This window comes from Ischnura elegans, chromosome 6, assembly GCF_921293095.1.
Source record: "Ischnura elegans chromosome 6, ioIscEleg1.1, whole genome shotgun sequence".
Classification (NCBI taxonomy): domain Eukaryota; kingdom Metazoa; phylum Arthropoda; class Insecta; order Odonata; family Coenagrionidae; genus Ischnura; species Ischnura elegans.
Window position 1 is genome coordinate 62,401,675 of NC_060251.1, and position 24,234 is coordinate 62,425,908.

Consider the following 24,234-nt stretch of genomic DNA (forward strand, 5'->3'; position numbering starts at 1 on the left):
TTAGTAGGCCAGTTCGATAGTCAAGTTTTTGCCACGGAATTTTAGTGGCTAAAACAAATGCATTAACAAATTTTTATACGCTGAACATGAAAAATTGAGTGCTGAAACAAGTTATGTCAATTCTTTCGGATTATCTATGAATTTTGAGGTCAAGTGTCGTCCGTTGACATTTGTCCGTATTTGTCAGGTATTTATCATGGGATGACCATGATCAATCATTGACTATTCATATAGATAATCCTTGTTAAACACAGGCATATGAATGACATCCACCATCGAATGAATGTTTGAAGGGGAGACCAACCATCACCAGTTTAAATCATAATCGCATGGCCAATGTCGTTGATGATGGTTTCGACTCGTAGAATGATTGAACAAAAAGGTGGTCTGAAAAACAATTTTTCGTGTGTGATAACCAGCTTATACGTAAGGTTTGTGGTTGAAAATTCTTCTAATGCTTAAAAGTCTCGGCTTGATTTGAATAAGCATTTTTGTTTCTGTTTTTAGTGAAATATGCTTTAATTTTCTCGAAAAGTCGAAAATTATGAAGATTTTCGCGATGGTTTCGAAATGCTACCGGATTGATTTTGTACCGAAAAATAACCATACTAATTGTTTGCAAGTTGTTTGATTGTAGCATATTAGTGTGTTTAAATCAGGCAAAATGATTCAACTGATCAAGCCAATCGAAATATGAGGTCGAGGGTATTATTGATATTACGTGCACGAAGATTAAGATTAAACGCGTAAAAACTCCCTGGATATGCTTATCAGTCGTGCTTCTAACTACTATCGTGCGATTTATGGTGTAGCGTATCGCACTATCTCGTTCTGGAGTTGCGTGCATGCAATGAGCTTCGTTCCTATACGACGGTCAATTGCGAGACTTTCAACTCCGCCAATCGGAGAGGAGTCGATTGAAATTCGCGTGATGTTTTTGTCGCAACGAAAATCGTAGAGCCCCGTGCGGAGTGGTGGTGGTATAGCACTTGTAGTTGCAATCGAAGCGCGCTCAAATTTTAAATGTCAGCGACAGGCAGTGCGTCTCCTCTTCTGCTCGGATCGGGGTCGCCAGCCGCGAGTCCCACTCCAAATGTCATCCTCACGTTGGCTATTCAGCCGTGTTACCTATGCGCCGCGGTTCGTTGAGTGCGTATGAGGCGATAGAATTACTAATCACTCCAACATATTACGTTTACGATACACAGCACGATAACGTTTAGAGAAATGTAGTTATTTCGTCACTCACTGATTCAGTTATTCAACCTGCAACCTGATGGTTGGTAGGGGTAGGTGAGGGTAATGTTCGCGCCGCCAGATTAAGCCACAAATGAGTATATTTTCTTTTATTTAGGTTGAGGGGGGTGCAGTTACTTTCCCTGGGCCTCTTTGCACATTGAGGAATTTTATTAGGGTGACTGAAGGCTATTAATTTTTACTTGCACTATAAAGTTTAGAGAAATAAAGCTGTTTTGTTACTCACTGATTCAACTATTTAGCCCGATGGTTGGTAAGGGCAGGTGAAGGTGATTTTTATGCCAGATTGAGCCACAAACGAGCATATTGTCACTTATTAAAGGTAGGAGGGGGAGTTACTTTCCCTGTACCAACTTGTTCAATTCAATGTAAAGGCCGCATTAGGTGTTTTTGAATATTTAAATAACTAAATGCAGGCAAATATTTATGACGATCTTACTTATTATCTTGAAAACGACCTGGTGATAGGATAGTTTTTAAGCGATTTATTTATTTTATTAATTAATTTTAATGTCTCGAAAAAAAAATGACTGCTTGAGTGATGCTCCCTCTTTCTCCTACCACTCAGGTTGCCTTTACATTCAGGGGTTGTGGTGATTTCTTTTGTTAAAATGCCAGTACTGAGTCACGGTATCTTTTATTCTATTTATTATGCATTGAGTTTCATATTAATTTGTCTGCTATTAAATAATGATCAGTCGGTCTCGGGCCCATCCCAGTTGTGGTGAAAACTCGACGATTACCCTCCGGGGGTCCACTTCTGGCAACGTGTTCCGTGCACCACGGCCACATTAGCCTTTCTATGTATAAGTGCTTTGCCGATGCGCATCGGCAGTAAATCATTCGGGAGCGCAAGTCTTCCAAGTACATCGCATCATCCCTCACTTTATATTCTTTTTCTCACCCGCAGGTCCTGTGGCACGTGGACGTCTTCAGGAGGAGTTTCAGGGAACTGACGGTACACGCGTGCATGGCCGAGTCGTGCATCTTCTGCGCCCTCAAGGTGAGTTAGTCCTTTGCCGTCGATCGTGATCACTTACGGACCAGCTGCGATCACTCTCTCACCCACTACGTGCATGTTCGTTCTAATGGGTTAGGGAAAAGGGGTGGGTGCAGTAGCGCGGATTTAAGATGTGGGTTCGCGACTTTAAAGTGCCAAATACTATTCACATTTGGTAGGAAATAAAATTGCCATCATAGATTACATCCAGATTTAGAAACAAAATGAGGGTCGAGGGAAGGTTGAGCATTTAATCCTTTTATTTTTCATATGAATGAAGAGCGATGAACGTAATGTATGCCATTTTCTCATGCCTGTTTAGTCTTATGGCAGTAATTGTCAAAGAATAAAAAATTGTATTTATACTGTAATACATGTATATAAATTTGGCAAAAAATAATCAATTCTCTTAATACCGTAAAATTCGCGATGAGATAAAAATATGACCACATCACCATGCTATTTTGGAAGTTATAAAGATGACAGATGTCATTAAAGTCAAATCATATTTATTACATGAAAATGGCGTGTCTTTCGTATCAAATATCTGGTGTAATGTAATTTATTATAGGTGTTCTATACTTCTTGTGAGTATCAACTTAAAAATATATTCAATATAAAATTATAGATATTTTCTCTGTCCCACTTTGAGCGATGAGCATGGTACCCCAAGCGTATTGCATTGCTCATCAATGTGTCGAATTTTACAAGTATAGACTCTTCTACAGTAGTACTGTTTAATTTTACAAAGTATGCTCTCGAATGATTGCTATTTACCTCTCCGAATTGAAGCCTTAAACTCCTAGATAATAATTTCAATTCACCTTAATGTATAGCACAAGAAGAAGTGATTCGGCGTACATAGAATTAATATAAAATGGATAGTTTCACAGTGTCATTTTCAAATTTAATTTACAAATTTCTAATTGTGTTCACTGCTCGTCCAACTGTCGAACTTGATAAGTAAAAGCTCAATCATAACCACTGAAAATTATTTATTTAAGATTGGTTCTTTGAAATTTTATACAGTCATAATCGACGGCCTGAACCATGATATTGATTTTTATGATTATAATATCCATGTTTATAACGTGCATCTTCTGCTGCGGGCCCGTATCGACTCGATTCTCTATTGTTGAGGGGTTGAGAGATGCGTTCAAGTCCCCATCACTTTCAACCGGAGGGGATGGTGTGCAGGTGAAAGGTGGTCGGTCGTATGCATTGCGCACGTGCGGATGTGTATGACTCCGCTACACCCCTTCCCTCCTCCCGCGCAGCCGCTCCTCGCACGATCTAATTAGTCTTCCGAAGGATCGTGGCACGCGCGCGCCGTCCACGGATCTCTTCTTGGCCGCATCCCGCGGACGTCGCGCGGGGCCGGTTTCTTTGAAGCCGGCTCCTTGGATGGTGGGGGAAAACGACAGAATCCTCAACTCTTTCTGTGCGGCGTTTAGGTTTTACGTAAGGGGGTGGAGGGAGGATTTAATTACCCCCTGTCCGGGATGGAGGATTGTAGGTATTTTTTAAAGGAAATGTTTGTTTTACCTAGGGGAAACTTAGTGGAAATAGTTTCTTATTATGGAGATAAAATAAAGTAATTATTGGTAATTTTAGTAGAGTAAAATATATTCCCCAAAGCAGTACTCTTTTGTAGGCATGTTATAGGGTAAGATAGAGAGAATGATGAAGTAAGGCAATGTCCGAAATACACCATGATAAAAAATGAAGAAAAAAAACATGCTTGTTACTAGCATGGACGAGTTTGTCTTTATCATATTGGTTTCATGAAATTAAAAAAAAATACCATAACACCCCTTGGCTCATAGAATTTTGACACGCATGCAAAATTAAATAAGTTTTCTACAGTGAAATACTCTAATTAAGAATGTGATAACCGAGATTAGTTATTCTGATTAATTAAAAAATTTGCTTCGATAATTACAGGTGGATAAATATTTACATAATTACAGGCTCATTAGTGACGTGGACGTCCGTAGCGTACTAGCAGCGTATCGTCTTTCCTCGTTGCAGATTCTATAAGAAATCACGGCCCGCATAGGTTACGAGCACTCGATTAGCCAAACTCGAACCTTTAAAAAATACTTAAAAATACAATAGAAAAATCTCATTCACACGCTTGATAATGCAGCTCGCATATTTGCTCTGAAAGAAAACAATTGCTTATACATCATCCACTCAAAACGCTCGTTTTACAAGGATTTCTCCTATGACAGCGGCTATCCTCATTGAAGTGATGATAAAAAAGGAAAATCGTACACGCACGCTTATTCTCTCACATCGCAGATTTTTTTCTAGGAACAAATTAAAAACATAGTTTTTGGGTGTGGCATAATAGTTAGATAACTAGGATATTATTATCACTCCAGGAGCCAATGGGTTAAGATTTAATGCTGCATTTTTTTTTTGGTTTCATGACACAGGTATGGTACCAATATTTTTTTAATAATTCTTTGATCCCGTGTCAACACCTTGAAAGGTCTAATTCTACGGTCTTGAACTTGATAATTATACGTTTGTGAAATGCATTCATGAAAAATTTTTAATCATTGTTTTGATTGTTCCATTCGGCTGACGATCTAGGAAACAGGAACAATGAAGAAACGATCGCCGACTTTTCTCGGGCAGGAAATAGCTTAACGGTCAGTCGCGTTTCAGAGAGTCCTAAGGGTTCCTCCCGACGATATATCACTTGTATCTTGACACACCCCCGATATTCTTTTCGATACCCTTTGGAACCACTGAACTCAAAACAATGGAATGCTTATTGCTTCATGCTGTGCACGATATCTGTGTAAGACAAGTTGAAAGCAATCTGGCACCTGGCAAATCTGGAAATTAAGCTGATTTGTTTATTACATTTTATTTGGGTTAGATTGTGATAAAAATTAATGAATTCTTACCGAGAAAGACAAGCTATTAAACTATTATTAAAAACATTATATGATATTAGTGATACGAAGTATAAATTTAGTTGGTCCCACTTTTGAAGTTCTTTTTAATTACTAATCAAATTCTATACTTTTAAAAATGCATTAAATTCAATTTGCTAAACCCATTGATTAAGGGGCACCGTATTTTACAATCCAATCGTCAATTCAATCCAAATGTAATGAGTTGACGAAAAAGATTTCAAAGTTACGTTTTTTACAATGTAAATAAGTAAGGCGAAATTCGCGAAATACTTCTCAGGAATGCAAATGCACAATTTCTTGGCCTCACTACGGTTGGTATTATAAGGGGTATGAGCAGTCATTCTATTGTTTAGAGTTCATTGCTTTGCACATCCACGGTGGTATTCTTTTCGACACTCGCTGAAACCCTTCCATTATTTTTTACGGAACGCGTGTTACCCTTCGTTATTGTGTACATGTCTTCGTGTCGATCTGATTAAAATACACCGGTGTATTCTTTCGTCTCCTTCCGTGATTGACTCGACATGTTTACGTTTCATGGCGGATGGCATTGTTTGATTAACGGAGCCGAGGCGGATTTGTTTATCGCTTCGAGGTCTTGTTTTGGCGAACAATGGTGAGCGGGTAGGATTAATGGAGGATAATCTAGTAGACGCGATCATCCTTGTGACGGTGAAAGGTTTTACAGTCGGCGTGTTGTTCTCTCTCTTTGCAGGACCTGTTCACTCAGTTACAGTTCAGCCAGGAGGCTGCGCCTGCCCCAGACGCCCTGAGGAGTGCCCTGGCCAGGGCCTTCTGCGATCGGCGGAGGTTTCAATTGGGTCTCATGGACGACGCCGCTGAGTGCTTCGTAAGTGTTATCTCTTACTATAGTTATCTATATCGGCCTCTTCTTGTGTGGGCGTGTTCTTTCCATGGGTTTTTTCCAATGAGGACGAAAGTCAATATCCTAAGATTTTTCCCACGATTTTTTTTACATCTTTTTACGCTTAGTTAATTAATGTAACTTTGTTCACTTGGCATTTTTTGTTTTTTAAGCATACTTATAAGTCTCTCTTCTGCTAATTTCAATTAATTTAATGTCTCCAGTAACTTAAAAATCTATTCCTCCGCAAATATTTTATGTATGACGAAGGATTTGATGGAAGATAAGACTTTCTAGTCCCAATCTCGCCTAATAAAGACGAGTTATCATTATTATGAAAACAATATTTTAACTTAAATAACTGGTAATCCTATTGTGAAAAGAAAAAAATGCAATTTTCACTTTATGAATTTTAATTATGATATGTTACGGATTTAAATGCTGTTAGTATATTTTCTTCTGGTTGGGATCATTCGCTAGTTTTTTTTGTTTCTACCATGGAAAAATTCCCCGTAACTACCCGTGCAACCGGTTTATTTGGTAATACTACTGTTGAGGTTACCTCTGGGATCTTTAAGTAACGGATTCAGAAAAAAGTTCAATTGGGAATCTCTTATAATCATCCTATTTTGCTCATCCTTCATTTGTGTACATATATTTGCAGCTTGAGCCAATGCTAATCCCTAATTTACGTCCCCTATGTCAGAGATCTTTATCGACGGATTCAGAAGAAGTTGAAATGGAGATCACGTACAATTTTAACCTTCATCGAAAAAAACCGTAATAGTCGAAAAAGTACCTTTTTTCTTCGTGAAGGGCTGAGCAATAGCGGTACTCACTAAATTTTCCGATTTTACGGTTAAAGACGAATTTATCAGTAACATTTTTTGTTTTATTTAAAGATATATTATTTAATACAAAAATATGATTATCTTTAAAGATTTTTCGGCTTCGATGTTTTTTGCTAATATAAAGATTGATTTTTCGTTTTTATTTTCTATTTTTATTTTAATTTTTCGTTCTTTCTGAATTTGATTTAGTTTATCAGTTATTTTGTGACGGCATCCCTGACCTCCCCTTCTCACATACTCCCCCATTGTCCTATGCAGTTTCCATGTTTGGTCACGCAAGCTTTCACGCAAAACGCGATGCAGGTGAATGTGCCGTGTGAAACGGCCTTACTTAATTCGCTTTTCATGCCCCGCCCAAACTTTAACAAATGATGATTCACTTGCTCCTCCCAGATCTCATCTCTCTCTCTCTCTCTCTTCGCGCCCGTGTTTTTTTTTACGATCGCTCTATTTCCCGTCTTTAAGGGAAGGATGTAATACTCCTTTCGTACGCAATCATTCCACCATTTACAACTCCTGGGCCCGCATAAATTAGAACCCGATGTCATTTCGTTCCGGCCATCCTCCTCCGAAAATAAAAGGGAAGCGGACAAAAAACGCATTAACCTTCAACTTCCTTCTCCTCCTTTCCGACGAATCTTTTTGAAGACTTTGTCTTTTGTTTTTAGTCCGAAGCATCGATCCTTGCGGTGAAAATAATAATCTTAGCTCGTGCCGGAACGGTCGACGCAAAAAATGCTGGGCATAAAACTACCGGAATCGAGCTCAAACAGCTTTTCGGTCTCTCTTCATTTTTTTTTTAATTCTAAGTAGTATTGTTTTGTTTTTTCTTCCTCTCTCTCGTCTCAAGTTTTTTTATTTACCTGCTCCTCTTTTGTTTTTTGTTTCCAGGAGACCATCCTCTTGCGCATACACTTCCATCTGGCGGCGGGCGAGGCGGAAGACACGTGCAGCGCCAAGCAGTGTATCCCGCACCGGAAGTTCGCCATGACGCTGGTGGAGCAGAGCGTTTGCGGATCGTGCGGGGCAACTTCCGAGCCCCTGCCCTTCACGCAGGTCAGATATCATGTCGCTCTCTCCTTACGCGTCTCTCTTTGTTTTTGTTTCCGCACCACTCCCTGGGTGCAGTTTATGCTGGAAAAGCGCCGCTCCGTTGGTAGATGAATATTGTTTCTCTTCCGGATGCTCGCTATCAAGCGGACTGGGTAGAAGAGGCCCAATTCTATACCATATATGGCTGATTTTTTGTTGCCGCTTTGGTCGCATTTTAATCGGTGGTCAAAATTGTCCGCGGCGTGGCGATGGGTGCAATACGATCCTCTTTTTTTCGATATTTTACTGAATAATGCATGTAATTGCGAGGAATAGCATTGAAAAGTTATCAATTGAATAGATCATATCATCATGTGCATAAATTTTGGTTAACACCCTTAATCATACCTAATTTCTCCGTGAAAATAGGATCATTTTGTCCGTCAGCGACGCGAGTGGCGACTTTTGCGACCTCATTTATGCACGCGGTTGGTGACAACACATTTAGAGGCAGGCTTGAGGATCCTCTATAGTGATACTCGTGCTCGCTAAATTTAGTTATTCCATGCTTTCAAATTGAAAATTTTATTTTCATTCGTTTTCTCTGGCAATGAGGTCCATTATAATAATGTCTTTTTAGAAAATATCTTGTATTCTCCGACAATTTATAACATATTTGGTAGTATTTTAAAATGGCAGAAAAGTATTAAATATATTCTATTATGAATATAATCAACTTCCACGTACCAACGGTTGAAACCATTAGATGTACTAATAATTTCTATTTGAAAATTGTGTAGAATATGAAAATCGAAGTTGAGAAATTCTTCCTTAACATCATTAATTCTAAATAATTTTCTGCTCTGTTACTTGCCACCATCCCCGACTAAGAATTTATCATGCTACGAAAGCGAAAGCGAGTTTTTTTTTTAAATAAAGTCACGGTTTTCCAATGCAATTTTCATTTCAGATTTTAGTTTCATATCACCTTATATTTCGGAGGTGGTTCTCCAAAAAACAATCATTTCGTTAAATTTGTCCCACATTCTTCAAGTGTTTCGCAAAATAGTGAATATCCCTCCTGAAGAACGACCTTAATTCGTTATTCGCATATCTGCCATTGGTTAGAGCGATTTTCTCATCTTGATGTGCCTCAGGGAGCGAAACCTCCAGGAAATTACGTATTTTCATCAATAGACCCAGGTGAGGCTCGAACCCGAGACCTTGGGAGCATCAGGCGAGGTCTTTAGGCCAGCTTTGATAAAATTATGCATTCGTTTTCAACGGAAGGCGTGGGATTACCAGTTTCTCTACTATTGACAACATATCCGGTGACGGCTGAGTTGTCTTTCAACACGAGAAAACCGTCGTAAGGGAATAGTGGGTTATTTGCAAGTGGCATGTGGGCGACTTAATATTTCGCGCCTCACGTATGTTTTACATACAATGGTTGGTCTCATTCACGGACGCGCTTTCAATATCGCCCAAAAAAATTGAAGCCGCTATTGAGGGGCTGCTTCCACCGGGAAGGGTGGAACCGTCTTAAAATTTTCGAAACGAGCCTCCGGGGCTCAGGAAGTGATGAGGAAAATAAAACCGATAAGTTGTTTCCGTTGTGGAGCAGCGTTTGATCTGAAGATGTGATGTTGCTCAATATCAATCATTCATTTCACTTCGGCGTTTCACTGTCACTTTTGTTTATTTTTTTCGTACGCAATCATTCGCGTCTTCTTCTCCGGTTGTGCGTCTTGGAATGACAACCGTTTTGCTGCGTCCAGCTGTTAATCCGCATGATATTTAAAATAAGGAATTAATGAGGGAAGAGGAGGCAGCTGGAGGAGAGGGAAGGGGGAAAACACTCAATTAATTGGCGTTCATATGTTTGTGATTACTTTGTATCCGAGTTTCTTACTTGACATGCATGTTCTCTGCTTGGCAAGATGGAAGCGAGTAGCCAAGGATGAATACGTAAAATAATAGATTACGAATAAATATACTGACTTGCATCAGTGTTTTTTTTTTCTTTGGAAACGTTCAGGTGTTGGGGTAGTGATTGGCGTCGTTAACTCTTAACATGGAAACCAGGATGCTCGGCTCCGCCTCGACAATATATTTTTTCGTTTTCAAGTTGATCATTTTTGCCCGGTTTCAATTTGATTTTAATTGCAGCAAGCCTTGGCAGGAGGGGAATTTTTTTGTCGCCGTCAGTGCCGTTAGGTGTTTAAGCAGTCTTTTGCCGAACTCGGAGAGGAGCTACACTAGCAAGGGTTGGTCCCCCACAGGCACAATTCGTCCTCAGAACTTCGTCGGGGAAACACACCTGACGCGCATTCTTCACACTTCTGGTCTCCACAAATTTTAACGCACAACATGCGTATTGAAGCATGTAGTTGAAAAATAGCATTCAGCCTTAAAAATTGTGACATTGAAAAAGACGTAGGCACGTGGTCTCTCCTTGTTAGTATTTGATTTCTGTACCTTTCTGCTTTCGGTACCTTCCGTCTCCTCCGTATCTTGTCTGGAAGAGTTCTCTTCACGCCCCCTCTATGTCTAGCACTTCGTAAGGGGAGAAATGAGATTGAATTTGCTCGATCAATCGAGAGTTTTCCATCATTTCGCAACATCCTTCCTTTTTAACTCTTTTCAATTTCGATCGTTGGGGCCATCCGGTTCCCGCGATCCAAATCCGACGAAAGCACCTTTCGTTTTCGCCGCTATCTCGCCGTTTAAAGGGAAGATTTTGTGAGGGCTGTTTGTGAGTGGGGGAAGTCCGCCCGCAAAGGTGAGAGGGGAATGGGGGTGACCGGATGCGACACCGCTCCTCCCCACCGCCCCACTCTTGCCCTCTATCCGGCCGGGTCGAATCGCCCCGTCCTCACACTATCCTACGCCGGAAGTCCCTCAACACAACACAAGAGCCCCTCCCTCCCTCCACACCCCCTCCTGTCTTGGCTTTCTCCCCGTAAGATCCTCCTCGGCTTTGTCTGACTCACCTTTATCTCACCCATGGCTATTTCCTTTTCCCCCTCTCTTTACCTCGGCCTTACCGCGAGAGAAATACTCTGCGATCATAAGTGTACCAACTCAGTGGTGCAGCGAGGGGAGGGGGGTTTGGGGGATTAACCCCCCCCCCCAGAGCTCAGAGAAATTTTTAATTTTAATCCATTTTACTTAATTAGATTGATATTACTAATAGAATAGTGTTAGGATTAATAAAATATCCCTCAGGAAGCCATAAAACTCGCCATTTTAAACCATTTATTTTAAAATTCCGCAATTTATTAATCTCGCACATTCCGCTTATCCTGGTGGGTATTTCATACCCTCCCACCCCCCCGGTATTAGTTGCACCAAACCCCCCCAGCCTTAATTCCTAGCTGCGCCCATTTACCAACTTATGTGTAGCACTGTGTCAATAGTGGATTGGAGGGGGGGGGGGTGAGGTTTAAGGAGTCAGTACCCCCTCATAATGTTATACATTTTTATAATAGTAGCGGCCGTGACTTGGTGGAAATCCTTTATAGTTGGAATTGAAGTAATAAAAACTTTGCTTTGAGCACCTTGAAAATGTTACGGTGTTACAAAACCATGGTCGGGCAAAACTAACATTAAATGTAGAGTGTGCGTTCTATCCTTGGGTATATTCTGGGAAATTCGCGACCTTATTTTCAGCAGATTTGGCGTCGGACTAGTTATCGGTCCAATTACCAGTCGGTTTATTGATCCAACGCGAAATTATGAATTTCAAAATATAACAAAAAAATAAAACGGACAGTTTTTAAAAAGTACAAATAAATAAAGGGGTTAAAGGTGGTATTTAAAAGGCGGCACTTCATTTATTTCAAGAACTTGAGATTAACTGTTTTATTTCAGTCACTGCAAAGTTATGTATAGCGGGCAGTAGTATTTCAGGGGTCTTAATAGTTTGTATGGCAGGCAGTATAATTTCAGGGTGTCCATAAGTTTGTTTATCAGATTGTAGGATTTTCTCCTGTTTTTTGTCGAAATTCTCTTGCTTCTCCTGATTGAAGTAAATTCCACTACTTATGAAGAATTTACAAATCAGCGAAGTCCATGCGTAATGGCGTGCGTTTTTTTTTGTTTTCTTATCCTATGTGAAAATTTCAACTTTGAATGATTTAAGTTTTGGTCGCGCAGTTAGAAATACGTTTAGATTCCCAGTGTCGGAGCAGATGCGTGCGTTACTCCATTACTCACTGTGGTGACCGGGTTAACGCCTCACCTCCCAAACTGAAGGTTGTGCGTTTGAGACTCGCTTGTAGGCTACTTCTATCCAGAGCAGGAGTGTTTGTGATAGTGAATTGTTAAATTTTTAATCTCCCTTCATAAAGACCATAATGTGCCGTTCTCGGAGATGTAGGGAATGAATACAAATTGATAAAATATATTTCAATTAGTAACGGTTTTAGGGCAGTGACAGATACACTAAAAACTCAAGGGGGCACAAAAGATATCTTGAGCTACCTTTATTTTTATCGTAATAAAAATAATCAATTCACATGCAAAGATTAAGAGAGTTTTATTTAAATTCATTATACAGTTATACACACATATGTACTTACGATATAAAAATTGTGGTTCTGCGGTGTTCGTCTATGCGGTCGGCCCCGTATGGGGGGGTCGCGCGCCCCCCATATTTATCCGCCACTGCTTTAGGATCCGTGATGCCACAGTTACGATATATTCAGGGATGGATACGATCTGTATGGTAGAAGGCCTTATTCTTCGCGTCGTGTGACTCACCTTTCGCCCCATCGCCAGTCTTTTTTTTCCTCTTCGCTTCCTCTCCGTTCAAGGGAAAAGGTGGCGTTGGCGAGAGAGCGTCCCTTCTCCTACACAACAACATCCTCCGTAGAGTCCTCTCGGGTTGCACCTCGTGGCTTACAGTAAAGGAAGTTCTCTCCTTCCCTAAGGGAACGTGATCCGGGACAGAACGTGCTGACCGAGCCCTCTAGACGCGTGCCCGCACCCGGAGATCAGCCTTTTACTTACGTGTTATTTTTTTCCCCGAGGGATTTAACAAAAAAAGAAGATTGCTGTTTTGAAGTTGCGAAATGTTTCCCGCGGATATATAATGCGCCTATCCCACGATGCTCCGCACCTCCCCCGCATCTTATCCGGGAAGATGAGTCGATATAGCGTTATATCCTTACATGGTGTATGACGACTCATCGTGAAAATGTCACGGAAGAAATATGCTTTTAAATGCCTGTTTACACGATACGTTAACACGCACGTGTTAATGTATGATTGCATGAATGATTTTTGTGGACCGGAACGGAACATGTACGAATGCATGAATCAAAGTAGAAAAGGTTCTATTTTCAGTTCATGCATTCGCACAGACTGGGGGGTTACACGGTGCATTTTGGCATTCACTCTCGCATTCCCACATATAAAAATTAACCCGTATGACCTAATTTATCTCGAAAATAGGCCTTAAGGATGATGGTATTTATGGTATGATGCTATGCGTCGATCGATGCACTAAAAACTCAGGGGGGGGGGCAAAAGATATCTTGAGCTACCTTTATTTATATCGTAATAAAAAATAATCAAATGCAATTCAAAGATTAAGAGAGTTTTATCTAAATTCAATATACACATATACATCTTATGATATGAAAAGTTAAAATTGTGGTTCTGCAATGTTCGTCAATGCGGTCAAGAATTGACGAGTCACGGGAGACGTAAGGACACCTGTAGCTACCGTTAACCAGTGGAGAGTACTAAAAACTTATGTGCACGTCGTGAGAGATTTGAACGCCTGAGCTCCGTTTCGCATTTTCAATCCTATACTGGTCGAGAGAAAATGAATTCCTACACGTATCCGTTCGACAAAATATCTCTCTCATTTTATCATGTCTACCGTGTGGAAATGATAGCTGGAAATATGGTGCGGTTCAAAGAATATGTCCTATGTGTCACTCTGAATGATATCTGTTTTTAATTTCTGAAGCAATCTTAACTATGCACGTAGCCTGCGAATCTCTTGCGGTTCTCAGCCTAATTCGTGTATATTCTGTGGTAATAATAGATGTTTACTTAATTTCGATTAAATTTATTGAAACAGCTACTGTCTAAATTTGGTTAAAAATTTGGGAAAATTTCGATATCAATGCTATATGTTTTGAGAAGCGTTTTCTTAGATACTAGGTATTTTTCATTTTGTTTTCTTCATAAAATGTTTTTCCAGAAAAAGAAGTTTGAGAAAATATAAAATATTATCAGTTGTGAGACCTTTCCACGAGGTGGCACCCAATTTGGTGGAGATCCTACGCGTATAATCTATTTCACTCGCTACGTACGGTAATGTCTGCTTTATAGAAATGCCAGAACCACTCATTTATTCGGAAGAATTTTCGCTCTAATAATTGTAGCTTTGCTGTAAATTCATAACTTTCGTAATCATTTTCACTCATGGCTCACATGTAATTATTATTTTACGGAAAAAATATTAGTTATATGTATTTTAATCGGTGCAATTCCTGATTATGAATTAATATTTTTCAGGGCTCACGGAACAATTGCACAACTTTAAAGGTTGCTAAGTTTTATTGTAAAACTAGCATTAGGCGCTAATCTTGATTTATTATATGTGCCATAAAACTTAATTTCTTTATTAAACTACTTCACTCCTACCTTAATAAATTCTTCATTCAGTAGTGTACCTCTCCAGATGCATAGGGTCCGTGAGGAGGAATGGTAATAAATGCGTTGCTGGAAAACAGTATAAACTTGGACGATTTTTCTTAAGTGCAAGGAAGTGGCATGGCACTTTTCAGAATAATACTGCCCTCTTTATCGGAGCGAAGCCTGCCTCAAGTGCAAGTAGTGATTTCCTTGAACTACGTCCAGGTTTTACCCGTCTTCGGGTGGATTGCATAATTTTCCGGGTTAATGGCTAGAACCCGTTCTCTTGAAACTGGTTTCTTCTGGAAAATTTTTACATGAGAAGCTAATTTATTTTTTCGATTGCTCCAATAGAGATTCACAAAGCTCTAAATTCTATCTTTCAGTTGCATGTGCTTTCTAAAAAAATTACCCTCTCTGATTAGTAATACTAAACATATAAATCCTTTTGGAACAAAGTAGTTCATGAAAAATGGAAAAATTGGGGTCCAATAAATATTTAGCGGTCATACCTCATTGGCGTTTTTCTCTGCTGTTGCCGTATGTTTTTGCAAGTATTTTATGTATATGTAGTTTGTTGGCCTACAATAATGTATAAAGTACTCCTATTCAGCTGTAGGTAATAATTTTTGGAGAGAGATTTTAATGATTTATTTTTATTCTTGGTCTTAGATAGATATTTTAAATCCATTATGATTACTGATAATTCGCTTTTGGCATCTGATTCTATACTAGTCAGAAACAGTTTTGATTGCTGCATTTCTGCCAGTCCCATCGGCTTTAGGGAATGCCAATATTGTATTCTAAAGGTAGTAATCTAGCGTTACAAAATGGCCACAAGTCAAGGGATTTTTTCTAGATTCTAGCCCTTGATATATGCTAATGTGTAATAATTTAATGTGTCTACAATTAGTTAAATTTTTGCATGGTGCATTTTCCGTGTTCTCAAAAGTCTGACGAAGCCTACCAAATATTAGGGCGAAACTTCGTAATTTAGCAAATATGTGTCGGCCTTGTCTCATTTAGTTCTATTCAATTTGCTTAATGAGAGATGAATCTGTGTCATATTTTATGTATATGTTTTTAGATCAATTAATATTGAATTGAATGAATAAATTCATCATATGTCTATCCAATGAATATATATTTTTTTAATGTCGAGGAGGACTTGGACCAATCATGAATGGCCCAAGTGATTTTTTCCTCACTTGCATAGATTCGCTCTCCTTTCCCGAGCCGTGGGATCCGCGCGCGATAAAAGATGCCCCTCGCGGAGAACTGGTTTCCTTATTTGGGACGCCTTTGGGTTCGCCTCCGCCATTGCGCAGCGAGCGGTGTGCGCCGCGACCCCATGTTGTGTTTGTGTGTGTGCGTGCTAATAATCAGTTGCGCTCTCGCCCGGCAGATGGTGCACTACGTCTCGGCCTCCGCCCTCACCGCGACGTTCCGCCGGACTGCATCGGAGGGCAGCATCGAGAGCCGTTCCTTCGGCCGACTCCTCCGACTCACCGCAGGCGTCGGGGAACTGCGGGACTGCCCTGGGGGTTGCGGCGCTGGCGTCTCGCCCCGTCGGGCTCTCACCAGCACGCCGGACGTGGTCTCCGTTGGGATCGTTTGGGACTCGGAGAGGCCGCCTCCCGAGGCGATATCCGCGGTGCTGACAGCCGTGGGCACAACCCTCCGGCCCAGGGATCTCTTCCACGCTGTGGTGGACGCCAGGTGGGCGGCGAGCGCCAGCCACAACCTCGTGGGTCTCGTGGCCTACTACGGCCGCCACTATTCCACCTTCTTCTTCCACTCGAGGCTGAGGGCCTGGATTTACGTGGACGACGCTTCGGTCCGGGAGGTTGGGCCCAGGTGGGAGCAGGTGGTGGACAAGTGCCGCAGGGGTCGGTTCCAGCCCCTCCTGCTGTTGTACGCCGACCCTGCGGCCTCCCCGATCAGGGCCTGCGACGGGATGACCGGGGGCAACCCCACCTCGCCGCCCATGCACAGGAGATCCATGACTCCGGGACCTGAGAGGAATTACGGGAACCTGAATGGGTGCATCGGGGAGCAGGGGATGGATCCGAGGAGGGTGATGACTCCCGGTCCGGACCCGCACGCTCAGAAAGTGCAGACGGTCACTGCCAGAGTTCCTCCGCCCCCGCTGCAGACGACAGCTGCGGACATGAGGGGCAAGTGGGATGTGGTGAACGACGGGGGTTGGAGAGATCTGGGGTATCCCCTCGATCCCGTGGTCCCAGATCACTTGAACAATCCAGGAAGGAGGGATTCTGGGAACTGGAGTGGGGACAGGAACAGTGCATCGTCTTCGTCCTCCACTTCCATTGAGAACCCATACTCATTTATTCCTGGTGGGATGCAAAGGTCAGTGCTAAGTGCCACACCCTTTTTGTGCTGTAGTTTTGTAAATAGGTTTAGTGTGTTTTATTGCCATGGCCATTGTGAGCTTTGTGGGGTGTTGGGGTTCATGTCCCCCTATAAAATTTACCTGTCTACTGGTGAACCCTCCAAAATGTTTTTCTAAGCATGGCCTTATGCAGTGTAGTATCTTGGTGGTCCAGTGAGTAGAGAGTGGGCTTTTGATTGAAGGGATCTGGGTTCAAATCCTGGGCAAAGCTACAAAATCCTTGAAAAGAAAGTTGGCCTAAGGAAAGGAACCCTCTACCCTTAATATGTGGGCTTTACACCCTTTTGGCTTACTCCTGCATATACTATCAATATTCATACTATCATCTATCAGGACCAACCTTCAAGTTGAATCACTGAATGAGTGGTCAATAGTTAATGTACTGAAACTATTAGAGGCCCCATGAGTTTTCCTTGCCCTCTTCTATTTCACTTTCCTTCTTCATGGGGTTACCATTGATTCAAATTCTTTTAGGGCCGTGCTGTGTTTAGCTGGATTGAATTTTCAATGTATTGGCTCCACTTTTATCTAGTTGTGAAGCCAAATGAATATCTTATGTGAGATGTGTTTTTTATAATGGTGCAAAACAAATTTTGCCTAAGTGATACAGGTATTTTATATTTCATGGCACACTAAATGTATTGGGAAATATTTAGGAGGAAATGAGATCAGTTATTCTGAAACAGAATTCAAGATATTGCATGATATCGAAGGGAGATTGGTGTGATTAAAATGTTCAGCGTTAATGCCACAATCATGTTGTGTATTGAAGGAAAGTAAATCACCCTGAAAGGTGATCTACATCATTTGTGAGATACTGTTTTTCTCGAATCACCTCTTATAACCTATAAGTAGTGCTAGGGGTCCATTGAGTACGGCTACTTGGAAAGTATGTCGGTGGAAATGTATTTGTGAGCCCTTATGTGATAACTTGATTTGGATGGTGGGTAAATCCATTGTATACCAGAGGATGCAATCTGATGTAGGCCTCAGGCATTGCAAATTTAATAAGTTACAATCAACAGATCCCTGCTGTTATATTCGATCTTTACCTTTCATGTATCTTTTGAAATTGGCTAGAGCTTCCTGATAATTTCTCTGGCCCTGAAATACGTAATTCCCTTAAACTCCAGTCCATTTGGGTCAGATTTTTAAATTTTCCATATTGATAGATTATATCTGGGATTCTTGTTCATGGGCTAAAATTTTCCTTCAGTTTGGGTCATGTATCTAATTATTGATTGCCCTGCCAGAATGTTCTCTTAAGGTGACTGGTGTACACCAAATTTATGTCCATGGCTTAAGTCTGTATCATGTATTAAGGTATCAGAACAATCTGGAATTCATTATTTCATCTCTTGCAATCATGCTAACATTTGTCGAGAAATCAACTTTTCAATTACTAATGCCATTGACTCTAAAATTAATCTTGTAAATAAAAAGGTACATGAATGTCTTTACTTGCATTGATTTAAACCGAATACGGAAAAGTTTATTGAAGAGGAAAATAGATTCTAGGTGGCTATTGAAAGTGTCAAAATTGCTTCAAGTTTCATTTTTATTTGCTTAGTTTTATCTAGCCAGTGCATGATGTCATATTTTATAAATGAAAAGAATGTCATTTAATCCATTAAAGCTATAACTTATTGATTGAGTGCTTGATGTTATTTGAATTTAATCTCAAATATTTTTTTTCTTCTGTAGGTTACCTGGAATTTCGATGGGAAATTCAGGAATTCCGAAAAGCCCCACAAGCTTACGGCCAGGAGAATTGTCAAGTTCCAGCAGTGGACCATGTGATCAAGGATATGATTCATACTCATTGTCATCCACTGACAGCCTACCCCTGCAACAGAATCTGCGGCATAACTTGCAGGTAAGGAAGAATTTTAGTGAACAGAATAATCTCCAAAAAGTGCACATTAAAAATTAGTAGTACACAATGTGCAAAGATTTTGTTTGTGTAGTACATTTTTGTGGATCTTCTTTAGGGAAACTGATTTTTGCACATTGAAATTGCTAAAATGTCTTTTTTTGTTATGTTATTTAAAAAAATAGTTTAATGCTACATCTAGTGGGTTTTTGAGTACTAGTACTTTGCATTGCTGCTAAATGAAAATTGTTTCAAAGGTCATAGAGTTTTGGAATGGAGATCATTGTAATCCTAGATTAAATTTAATAAAATGAAGCACTCATTGTCAGTCTGATGAAATAATTCGTTATCCGGGGGAAAAAAATTTAAGTTGAAATATTATATGTATTAATGAGAGGAATGTTTCTTTAATTATGCTGTGACACTAGAGAAAAGCATTCTTAGATGTAATTTTCAAAGTTATACACCCCCTCTGGTGAATGAATTTATATGTACTGCATTGGAAAAATTAATTCTGGAGTTAATTAAAAAAAATTAACATAGAGTATTATGTGAATGAAATAGCTTGAAATACTAAAAATGTTCTTTATGATTTAAAGGAATCAATTTTCATGATTTGTAATAAGTCAAATGAAATTCATTCGCTTTGGGTCAATGTGGTTTATATTCTTATTGAAGGAGCACATATTTGTTAATTCAAGGAATGACTCCCTCATTTTCATAATTTATTATACAAAAATGTCTTTTTTCATTAAAATACACCTAATGGTGAAGTATTAAATGAAATAAAACTGGTGTATCAGCAGTGAGAAAACTGTGAAAACAGAATTTATTTTATTTATTCCTTCACATTACAAATTTTTGTACACATTCCACATTTTGCCATTACAAGTTAGCAATTTCTTAAAGTATGTGCCTTTTATGGACTGTTGCCACTGTCAAATTGTTGGGGGAGGGGTTTCATAAGAATGCTGTATTTAGTTTGAGATTACCTTTTAGACTATGTTCATTTAGTGCAGATATCTGAAGCACTCATCCATTGGTGATGAGTTCCATAAATTATTATATGGAACACAAAGCTCTGACTTATTTCATACAATCATTTCCATCATTTTGCATGTATCAATTTTTGCATTATCCTTCACTTCTTATTGCCTGATTTTTTTTCAATATATTGGCATAGAATGTACAATGTCTTGGATTAGTTCTGGAATTATTAAATTCTATATATGTATTTAGAATTAGTTAGAAAAGAGTTTCATAAGTCACACATTCCTAATGGGAGTGTCCTTGTGAAATGCGATATAAACCTAAAATTTAAATTTGAAAGTAGCTTGTTATGTATTAGTTTTCCAGCTTTGGAAATATAAAACCAGATTATGGCTTAAAAATGGTTCAGTACGAATATCTTTGCCAAAGAATTTTATTAGATCTCCATTCCTATTTTGTTATTCCAATCAGTTATTATATTTTTATATTACTCTAATCAGTTGGCTTGGGGAAATATTAGAAATTATTCATGGAAGAACTGTACCTTATTAGTTGATTCCTTTTTTGGATATATAGATTCAGTCAGATTTTCTTACCCAGTTTATACTTTTCTGAATTTTACAGCCATTAAAATCACTTTCAGGACACTTTATTAAATAGCTAAATAATATTTTATGATCAGAAAAAAAATATTTTTGGCTAAAAACATTGCAATTAAATTTATTTTATGCTAGAATTGAAAAGAAGAAGATGTTTATAATTGATATAGCTGAATTATTGCAACTATTTTTTTTCCAAGCATGTAATTTCTTTCTTTGCCATGTTTACTTATTTTTTCCTTTTAATGTTACAGTTAGCTCAGATTCCTGAAGGCCCTCATCCAAATGGAGGGGGTGGACGAAATGGCTGGGTTGGCAACACGCCTCTCTCCTGCGGCTGGGAGTCGAAGATGATGGGTCCAACCCAGTCTTCTGCCAACTCCATCCTCTCCGGGTCAGGAAACAACCCTCAGCACTCTGCTGCAACTCCTGATGACTGCGAGCGCCTCTGCCTTGAGGCGGATCGTCTGTTGGAAGGGTCCCGCAGAGCCGAAGAGGGAGCTGGCCCTCAAGGATGTGGGGAAGGACTTGAGACGGCCCTCGCCCTCTGCCGCTCAGCTGCTTCCAAGGCGAGAGCTGCCATGGACGCACCTTACAACAATCCTCATATGCTGACTGTCGCGCGGATGAAGCACAGTGCGTGCATAATGAGGGCCCGCAGCCTTCACCGCAAGTTGGCTGCTGTCACTGCAACCTCCACGGCTGTCATTTCAAAAAGTGCAGGGGTCGGAGGTGAGGAAGGAATGAATAGGAACTGGATGGACAACTCGCAGACCAACAATGTGGTCGAGAGCACATATCATGCTCGAGGCAATGGGGGTACAAGGAGACCTAGATCCAGGGGAGCTGGGTCGGGTGATGCAGAGGATACCTCAGTCCGCATGTATGCCACTCTTCCGAGGAGGAAGGCGGTGGTGAGCCCAACTAGAAGTGCCACTGTGGAAACCCAGCGCCTGCGATCGGGCTCCAGGGAGAAGAGGGCCAGAAGTGAAGAGAGGAAAGGGCCTCCTGGAATTCCTGTAGTTGTTGATGTACCTGGTGATCCGTGCATGGAAAACACCAAGTCAAAGAAGCAACACAGAATCAGGAGGAAACTACTTGGTGGTCCCTCCAGGAGGAGGAATGGTAGCATGCCAGACCTACACGGAGGGTGGGCGAATGGTGGCGGTTCTGGATGTGGTAGTGCAGGTGGTGGAATTGACAGTGCTGTATCAATGTTGAATGTCTCAGATGTTACCTCCAGAAGCAGTGGTTACCTTTCTGAAGGACACTTGGAGTACAATGGTAACCAAGGCACCGACTCCGAGCGTAGTCGTCCAACTAGAAGGAGTTTCCACGGCAGTATGGGACGAGTGCCACCCCCTCCACCCCCACGTACCACATCCCGTCTCTGTACAAAACCCCTCACCACATTCCAGGATGTGGGCGTACCCCAGAACTCAAGTACAAATGGCAGCGATTCTACAAGGAACTCCCCTCAAACGATCAACCCTGTCCTCCCTTCAATCAACGTGCAGCATCAGGCCACCCAGCAGATGCATCCGCAGTCCCACCAGATGATGTCCCAATCACCGCAGCATATGATCTCAAACAACCAAGCTCCGATGTACGATGAGGTGGATGGCCCATGCCGCGGTCGAACCATGAGGAGTGTGAGCGTGATGGATAGCCGACAGGCGGACCACAAAAGCTCATCGAGTACATTGCAGTGCTCAGAGGAGGACGATGAACTCCCTCCTTACCCCAGTCCCCCTGATTCGCCACCCCCTGTCGAAGTCGAAGAATTTCCTCTCCCTCCTCCCCCCATTGACCTTGTTTCATCTCCGAATGATGATGAAAAGAAGAGCAGAGCTGGCAACTCATTCCTCGATCAGATCAAACGTAAGAGGGAGCAGATCTTAGGCACCCGAATGGAGAGGAGTAGTGAAGTCTCTGTTAAACCCATTCCTCATTCAAAGGTCATGCAACCTTCATATGCAGCAAACTCTCATGTTCAACTGCCACAAAGTTCCCAAGGAATGAGCAGGTTTTCATCATTCTCATCGTCAGGTTGTCAACCCGTCTCGAACACCCCTGTGCCGAACAATAATTACGACTTTAAGAAAGAAGTTCCTGCCCCTCAGGCAATGCAGAACAACTCCATTCAACCAGAGTATGGCTCCAGCAGTGCCAATCAAGTTCCCCCCAATAATAACTGGATGAAGCAAAGTATGCCTCCTGTCGGTGGTCAACAGGTTAGGTCTGTGCGAGATTTGGCATCCTGCTTTGAGTCTATGAGGATGAGCCAACCTGAAAAAGTACCTGGTGTTTCTGTGCAGGATGACATGGGTGACTGTGATGAGCCAGATGGTGTTCCGAGTAGTGCTAGAGTGCCTGTCATGGACGTACAAGGTGCGTGGGTCAACGCAAGGACGTTAGAACCCATGGCAAGTAGTGCAAATTGTACAATCAGTGGAAACAGTGCAATCAGTGGCAACAGTACAATCAGTGGTAGTACCATAATTAGTGCTAACAGTGCAATCAGTGCAAGCAATTCCAGCAGTGCCGTGGTGAATAAACCTCAGGTACCATCCATACTTCACACCCGTGATGACACCGTGGGCAAAACTGATACTCATGGTTCTGCTGACGGCACAGGACAAAACACAGAAGGTGATGCTCAAAAACGACCCCCAAGGACAAAGAAAAGTGTCACATTCTGCGATAGGGTGGTGCTAGTGGCGACAGCGGAAGATGAGGACAGTGACTGCTATGTTCCAAATCCAATTCTTGAGCGAGTCCTTCGCTCAGCCCTTGATCTGCAAATGAGACAGAACTCAGCCACCCCGACAAATGGCCTCCCTTCCCATCCTCCCCAACCCCTGGAATCATCCATCAATGGCAGTTCATGGGCTTCCCAACCTCCCAATCAGTCCCTTCCCCCGCAACATGCTCAAAATGCCCCCATCCAACACAATGCGCACAACACGGACCACGATCATCCAGAATACATGACGGCCACACCCCCATCTCCAGGGCTGATGGCACGCAACAGGACAATGTGCTCACCGGTGTTTAGGGATGTTTCTGGGCTGCCTCAGCAAGGCCAGTGGCGTGGTAATGTGAATTCTGCTCAAGAAAGAGATCTTTACTCACGTGCTCCTTGGCCAGCTCAGAATGAGCCATCTTGGAATGGACAGAGGCACTATGGACCTCAGAAGGAAGCTGAGAGGCATGCTTTACCCCCTTACAGATCACCTCCGATGCCTACGGCAGGACCTGGTGCTGGCCAACCTAGGCATGTCTCTTCCCCCTTGCCTGGTGTAGATGATGGTGTAAATAGGACAAATATTGCTGGTGCATCAGGCAACCCATGCCATTTGTGTCGTAAGAAGATTGTCTCACCCCCAGCAGTATATTGCCCAGACTGTGACTTTTACATGTCTAGATTTAGGCCGAGGACTTGAAGTGTACAAAATTAATGTGTTGATGAAATTTCCCACCGTAACTGAAGCTAAAGCTCAAGTTTGTCCATGTCAAAAACTCTACTAAGTATATCGCATTGGATATATTTTTTCATGAAAATGTACAAATTTTTTTCCTTATGATAACTCTGATGCAATAACTTTTTATAACCTTTTACAATTTTGTTTTTTAAACAAATTGAATATATTTGTTATTGTTTTATCCCAGAGTTTTATTTTTGTAATTCCAGAGTGTAGAATAAGCTTAACAATTGTTTGATATGTAGAACCATTGATAATAATTAGTGGCACTGAATTTTTGTA

General features: G+C 41.2%; 1 protein-coding gene across 1 annotated transcript in view; it reads left to right on the forward strand.

Moving 5' to 3' along the window:
• LOC124160857 overlaps positions 1–23,977 on the forward strand; it is a 138,096-nt gene extending 114,119 nt beyond the window's left edge. The window contains exons 3-8 of the mRNA XM_046536958.1: positions 2,168–2,260; positions 5,906–6,040; positions 7,798–7,962; positions 15,998–16,962; positions 18,710–18,881; positions 20,722–23,977. Of these exons, the coding sequence (XP_046392914.1) occupies positions 2,168–2,260; positions 5,906–6,040; positions 7,798–7,962; positions 15,998–16,962; positions 18,710–18,881; positions 20,722–23,913 (4,722 nt within the window). The 3' untranslated portion in view covers positions 23,914–23,977. The remainder of the gene's footprint in view (positions 1–2,167; positions 2,261–5,905; positions 6,041–7,797; positions 7,963–15,997; positions 16,963–18,709; positions 18,882–20,721) is intronic.
• The last annotated feature ends 257 nt before the right edge of the window (positions 23,978–24,234 follow it).